Source organism: Camarhynchus parvulus, chromosome 3, assembly GCF_901933205.1.
Source record: "Camarhynchus parvulus chromosome 3, STF_HiC, whole genome shotgun sequence".
NCBI classification, from domain to species: domain Eukaryota; kingdom Metazoa; phylum Chordata; class Aves; order Passeriformes; family Thraupidae; genus Camarhynchus; species Camarhynchus parvulus.
This window is the reverse complement of record NC_044573.1, coordinates 51,075,340-51,082,896: the sequence shown is the minus strand read 5'-3', so window position 1 is coordinate 51,082,896 and position 7,557 is coordinate 51,075,340. Positions and strand designations below refer to the sequence as shown.

General features: G+C 36.3%; 1 protein-coding gene across 2 annotated transcripts in view; it reads right to left on the bottom strand.

The window, feature by feature from the left end:
* Positions 1 to 2,981: 2,981 nt before the first annotated feature.
* Positions 2,982 to 7,557, bottom strand: part of VTA1 (vesicle trafficking 1) — a 38,844-nt gene continuing 34,268 nt past the window's right edge. For both annotated transcript variants that reach the window (XM_030944832.1, XM_030944833.1), the window contains exon 8: positions 2,982 to 5,239. In XM_030944832.1, coding sequence (XP_030800692.1) covers positions 5,094 to 5,239 — 146 coding nt within the window. In that variant the 3' untranslated portion in view covers positions 2,982 to 5,093. The remainder of the gene's footprint in view (positions 5,240 to 7,557) is intronic.

The window sequence follows — 7,557 nt, the reverse complement described above, 5'->3', positions numbered from 1 at the left end:
AATCTCAACCAAAACATTAGCACAAAGACTTTACAATAACAGAAACGACATTTGATCTTTTGTAAATTTAACTTCCTCTGAATGTGTGTTCTCATTCTTTTTGTAATGCGCTCCTATTTTAAAGCTGACATGAAAAAGAAGAAAACCAAAGATCATTCATTTGGAATGCCAAACAATTAAATGCTAACTTTTGGCCCTATGCTAGTACATCTAAAATCTCACATTGAGAACAGCCTTTGACAGCAGTACTTATATATTTGTACCTAACATTTTCCCAATATTTGCAAACAAGGTAATAATTGTTTTTTGAAAGGCATTCCTATAGCTCACCATTGAATTTACATGCATTATATTGCATGTATTACATGTATTACACTGATATGTCTGCACACAAAACACCTCCTCCCCACAATTCTGCTTCAGGCAAGAAGTTTCTCTGCTGTTAGTTTCTCATAGGTCAGTATTGTACAGTCTCAAATACTACTGTTACAATCACATTCTGGAATGTGATCATACTTAGGCTTGTGCTTCTTAAACTTCACTTACAAAGGACACTGTTAAATATTCCACCTGAAATTACTTCAAAAATTTGAGAACACTGCTTCCAGTATTAGTAAATCCAACTAATTTGAAAAGATCTTCACCTTTTCATAAAGGATGACCTCCTCTGCAATGCACTTTTTAAAGACTTCTGTAGGAATCCTGAAGTATAATATGGAACTTTGCTTGGAGAGAAATGAAAATACAAAGAACTGCAAAAACATAAAACCTTTTAAGTAACAAACGCTCAACAGGTTGACTAAAATTCTAGCTTACTGTCGTGGTTTGAGGAAGTGGGTTTTCTGGGAATGCTGTGGTCAGACCAGTAAGTGTTTAGATGTGAATACTGGCAGCTGGTCCGGCCACTGAGGCATTGGATACGCCTCTGAGAACACAGGGGTTAAAGCAGTTTTCCTCCGGGACCGCTCTCTTGGAGTTCTGGTCAGGGAAGAGTCAAGACCTCCCCTGCCCGGCTTTGAGCTGGGCGGAGGAGGGGAAAGCCATGCGCCCGGGAGAGGTAGGCCTGATCCTCCTGAAGATGGAAAGGGGGGGCACCAGGAGGAATTGGGCAGCCCTCTCAGGAGAGACAGAGAGATAGAGAAGCCCCGAGGGGATTTGGGCCCACCCCCCTGCCCCCGGGAGACGAGAGAGAGAAGCCGGCATGGTGCACGGGCCTGTGGCCTTGAAGCTGATATCGGCCTGTGGGGAAGGAGGGGGAAGGGGTGGGGTTGCAGTGGAGAAGAAGCCTGGCCGCGTGTAGGAGCTTTTAACCCCTTTTTGGACGATGAAGACCTCACAGAGCATTGACCTTTTCTGGAGCGGAGATAGAGTGGAAGATAAAGAGGAAATGAGCAAGTGATAACAGTCTGAGCAGTGAGTGAGGCTGAGAGAGTAAAGAAGAGGCTGGAAAGAGATGATGGAGTAGCTGGTTGCTGGACTCTTTTTGTACAGCCATGGACAGAACCGTGCTTCCTCACGACACAGAGGCTGCATCCAGGGGGGAGGCGATGGCTCAGAACTGAGAGGGTTCAGTGTTGGAGACCCCCTGGCCCCAGGGGGTAGAAAATATGGGGGGGACAGGATGTCCCGAAAGTGAGACTGTGCCCTTTTTAGGAGACAAAGCACCCTTAAAAAGCACAACCCTAGAAGCAGCCCTGGTCCGTGGTCAGAGCACTGGACATGAAAAGGAAGAGGTCACCAGAAGGAAGAGGCGCAAGAAGGACTCCTCCTCTTGACAGACGGAGAATTGAGTATTTACAGGGTGATGATGGAATGATGGTGAAATTTGGGAGACAGATGTATTGGAAATGTGGTAGGGGGAGGAGGAAATGCTTTTGTGAAGTTTTCATTTTCCATGTGTGTGTGTGTGTCCTTTTCTTTTGTAGTTAAACTTTTTTTCCCCTATTCCTAAGTAGGCTGCTTTGCTTATTCCTGGTCACATCTCACAGCAGACACTAGGGAAGGTGTATTTTCATGGGGGCACTGGCATTGTGCCAGTGTCAAACCATGACACTTACATAAGTAGCAAAACTGAACATGGTATACCTGATAAAAATCTGACAGAGGCCTCCTTCTCCCTTCTTAAGCAAGACTTATTAGACTGAGAACTCCTAATCCAAAGAATGGCCAACAAGTATGTAGGTGGCAGTCAGACTGAAAAGGAGAGTTGTTAACTGCAGCATGGAACAAAATCAGCACTCTATTTAATACTGAACTTGTGTGGGGAAGCAGTTGAGAGAAGCTATGTGTTGATACTTGATCACTCAGAATGCCTGTAAATGAATCAGTCAACACTTAAAAACTCACACAACATTTAACAATGGGGCCATAAATTTCAGTGCCTGTCACAAATTCCAATTTGGAATAGTTATAGCCTATGTACCTACATTCTCCTGACATTTTCAAATATGTACACTGTTTGAACTGTTCTGCAACAGTGGTTTGTACTTTTGGGCTATCTCCTGTATTTAAAGCTGTCCCAGAGGCTATACTTAATGGAACGGAAATGCTTTGCTATAATTTACTTTAGGCATCAGTTTAGATGATAAATGTTCAGTCTGTTACATCAAAAATTAGCAGCTTAAAGATGTGCTTTAAAACATGGTTTTATGAGCTGTTACAAAACTTCTCAATTAAGAAATAAATGATTACAGCAAAATAATTTTATGGAAAATAAATTCAATAGGTTATGTCAGGTATTGTGGTCTGAAGGTTGGTATTAGCATATGTTCCATTTTACCATGAAATTTTATATAGTAAATCTTTTAACACTGATTTATTTTCAGAAAGAATATCTTGCTAGCTTCTTTAAGAAATTCTTAAACTTTTGTATTACCTAAGTTTTCATCTCATTCCCCTCAGAAACATTTACTTTAATTTCTTTCTAGGTGGAAGAAAGATAGCAAATGTGCAAATGATCATTCACACAAATTACTTTTGGCTTTTACATTGCTTATCACTTTTTTACTGATGATTCCCTGGTTTCATAGAGGAACCAAAAGGTACAATATAATCATGGCCAACAGAAAATATTTTATACACTTAAAGAAATACTTAAGTTTTCATTTTCAAGCGTAGTTATGTATTCCATTTCAGATCATTCAATTACAAAAAACCCCAACAACTTTATTTCAAAAGCCTCAAATCAATACAATATTATATCATAGCTTACTTATTTTTGCATGTAATACAAAAGCCCCAAAGTTCATTTTATTATTTTATAAATAGAAATAGGAAAACTGATTTTTTTCCTACGACTTCTGGGGACTGAAGCTGGTTTTAAAAAATAGTAGTTTGATCCTGAAATGAAAGAAACTTTTGACTATTTTATAGCAATGCTACATATATTTTATAGCAATGCTACAGTGTAAACCAACAACTATATATGCAGAAGACTTGGCAGTAATTCAGTTTGATACTGAAGTGAGAGATCTATCTTGCATGAAACACTGTACTAAATAGACTTACTGCTCAGCTCTGTACAGCATTATTGTCAAAAAAGTTTCAGATAGTTTTATTCTAAATTTTCCCAGATGATTAAAATCTAACCCAAGTCACTGTCCAGATTAGCATGCTATACCATATCAGAAAGCAACACAAAAAATACCACATTTTATCTTTTAAGTCTCAGTCAACTAAAGTGCTTAAGCATACATTTTTAAGTTTCATATTACCTGTGTGAAATCTGTTGTCAAAGACACTACACACTTTAAGGGATACAACCAGCTAAACTTTAATGCATGCTTATGTTTCATTTTCTTTTCCTTTCTTTTTGCTTTGACTATAAGACTTATTTTAGTCACTCCAAAGCAGTGCAGCTATAGATAACATGGATTTGATCCAGCAGCTTGGAAAGACAGAGAGATCAGATAAAATGTCATTAAAATTATTACATATATCAGACATGCTTTATGGTGTACTCAATTATTATGTCATGTCAGTTAAAAGACTGCATATTCTTTCTTTTAAACAGCATGGGGGGATTTTTAACAATCAAGAGCTCTATAATTGCAGTGGTAGACCTCATAAAGACTCAAAATTCAGCTTCCAAGATATTTTAATTAAATCCCAAGTCCAAAAGTCTTCACAACAAAGCAGACAGGAAAAATATTAGTTGGAAATACAAAGCTCTATGACACTAATACCAGAGACAAACCTATAGTGTTTTAATGACTGAAGAATGAGCTTTTTTCCAGCCTCTTACAAAGATGGAACAGTTTTGTTCTTTCAGCAAGTCTTCCTGAAAGTTCAAATTATTTAGAATCTCTGCCTCCAGTTTTGGGATCATTGTTGATAAATATTAGTATTTTCTCTTAATTACCCATACAGATATATAAAATTTTAAGTGTTCACACAGAAGGAGCAAGAACCAATAATCAAGAATACATGTAGTAGTCCATACACCTGTGGGGGATTAAATTGGAACACCATCAAAATTACTCCCTCTGAGGTATCAAGAGATGTTTTTTCCAGAACATTTTCAAATGAAATACAAATGTCCTCAAGACTCCCTCAACTTAGACTTATGTCTCAGATAATACAAATACAGAAATAATTTATGTATAGAAAAGTCCTTCCCAGTGTGGACCTGTCAGCTCTCTCACATTCAGACTCCCATTTCAGAAGGAAAGCACTAATCTTAGTTACCATTTTAAAGGTATTATACCCATTAAATAATTGTTTGCAATAATAAAACAGGAGTAAGAATTTTAACAAAACATACTAATTCTCAAGTTTTTTACAGTGAGCATTTTCCAATTCTGATAATCCAAATACTGCAAAGTGAATTCTGACTCTTGAGTGGTGTTCACAGTACATTCTTTAATATTTTGCATACATCAAGCCACTGCATTCATGTTTCAAGCTCCACTGTCTTTAAAATGAAAACAGAGATTCCTACTGCACCATTAATTGCTAATCTGACACTGAAACAGTGGTTTCATAGTCATGAGTGATGGGATTGAGAATTTCTGTGTAACTCCACTTCCCTAATAGGTACAGTAATAAACTGTTAGTTCTTTAGGCGAAAGACATGAATCTGTTGGATTAAAGCTTCATTCTCTGCCTGTAATGAGTAACTTGAGGGCCTTCTGTAGATTTTGCACAGCAGTGCTCACATCTTCATACTGCAACGCACTGCCAGCATATTTGCAATATTTTTGAGCTCTGGCAAAGTCCTCTGGAGTCAAACGGACTTCTCCTGCAAAAACATAAGTATTACAAAGTTACTACAAAGGAAATCTGACTTAAGCTTCCTTTCTTACGATTTTTATGTTTTACTGGTGTTTGTGGTAATATTATGAAAACCAGGCTAATATTTGTGGTAGTATTAGAAAGACCAAGGCACAGTATTTCTTCTGTTCTGCTCTCTTTTCTTTCCATTCATATAAAGCTTAACTTCTTTGCTATTGAAAAATGTGAGGACCTTTCTAAACACTGGTATTTGCATGACCCAGTGCCTTTCAAAAGTAAGCCAATACCTTTGAGAAAGATCTGCTCTTCATCTAAGACAGCAAAAAAGAGCTTTTATATGACATTAAGTTAGCTGTAATCATGTTACAACCTGCAAGAAAGAAGGACAGTGCTTTTTGTGTTTACAGCATAATTACTCTGCTTTCTTCAGAAATAATAAACAGTTAGAAACTGTTCCTTCTCAACTGGAATAACTTTTCAGAATGTAGAAGCAGTTCTCACTGGCATGTTTTCACACATTTTATGTTTCTGTTTTTCCAAATAATTTTTGTTTCCAATTTTATGTAAGATGACTGAAAACAAGATTGATGTCATGAAATGTGCCCATTTTTGTAACATTGGAGAACACTAGCAAAAAATATTCCCATAATACAGTATAAACCATAGTATGTTATTATTAATCAGAGTTCTCTTGAAGTAAGTTAAAACTTTCAGAATTCTGTGGTGCTCAAACACATGCATTCAGTCTTGGAGAAGACATAGTAGGGACTTAAGCCCTAAATGGCAGAAGACTTTATATGTGAATAGTATCACTGATGTGGGTGTAAAATACAGCATAACTGTGTTGCTGTACCTCCTTCTACCCCCAATTCACTGTGAATTTTAAGGCTAACCCCATGCCACTCCAATAATGGACAAATTTATATATATCCAAATATGGACAAATTATAAAATCTTTACTCAGGTTCTTTCAAAACAACTTGTAAATGATAGATTTTTATGGGCACAGATAAATAATTATATAAACCACTAAACATTATGCATATATTTAATAACTTCCCACACAGTATGATATAAGCACTGAATAGATTTCACAGATTAAGAGAAAACATGCTTTTAAATGCACTATATATTTTACATAAAATTTAGTTAAACAAAGATTTAGCTCTCTAAGTACATTTTACTCTTAAGCAACTACATGAACATACTTAAAGCCATTTTTATAGCGCAATTTCTATTAGCTGAATCCTTTCTTTCAAAATAGAACTGTTGTTAGCAATACTGTGAGAATGTTTACTAAAGAATCTCTATTCTTATGAAAAAAATGTCTATTACATTTGCTTTTCCTTCCCCCAATCTTACTATTTAAGAACAGCTTTCGAACAAATGAAAAAGAAAACCTGGGAGCATTAAAAATTAAACTTGTCTGCTGAACAACCCTACCCAAATAAAATCTGAAAGGTAAGCACACTGAAGATTAATTTTATCAATTTTTAAAATATACTCTAAAACTCCACTTATTTTCCTTTCAATAAATAAATATAACCATTGAGGGACATAAAAACTTGGTGGACTCATTATGATTGCAATGTATATTAATTTCATGCTTAGTAAGGGAAGCCACATTAAATCTCTTAAAATACATATACATGTGAGTAAATACATGTGAGGGAGTGCATAAACACAGGCACACACCTCGGATATTCTGTAACCTCAGGAAAGTCACAGACTAAAAAGCAGCTGGGGTCAATCTGCGACCACATTTCTGAACATCTTTAAGAAATTAAAAAGACCAAGTTTCCCTCAAAGTAGCTTTATGCTATGATGCCAAAAGAAACTACAAAATCATTCTTTAAAAACTGGCCAGGGCATCAGTCCAGTATTCAAATAATTTATTGGAAGCAAGCCTAAATTCACCCGTCTAATCTTATTTTTACAGTATGAGCTCTATTAATGTTTTGCTGGCATAACGCCTTATTTATTATGAAATCTACCTCAGATGCTATTATGACACAACTTGAGGGAAAAAATTATTAGTTTTAAATTTATAAACCAAAGTTTATAGAGTAAGAGGGTTGATCTTTTGATGTGCTCAGTAGCCTGAGCTCCTATTGAAGTCAACACCTCACAATGAAAAAGCAAAATAGAAACAAACCAGCTCTGTGTTCTGAAGTTTTACAAATAATGTAAAACTTAACTGCAATGACTGTACTTACATCAAAGGTATAACCACAAAAGTTAGTAACCTACTTCAATTTACATATTCAAAGATTAAGCAGTTTTGGAGGAAATGCCCTGGGAGTCCTGGTGGACACAGATTTGCCC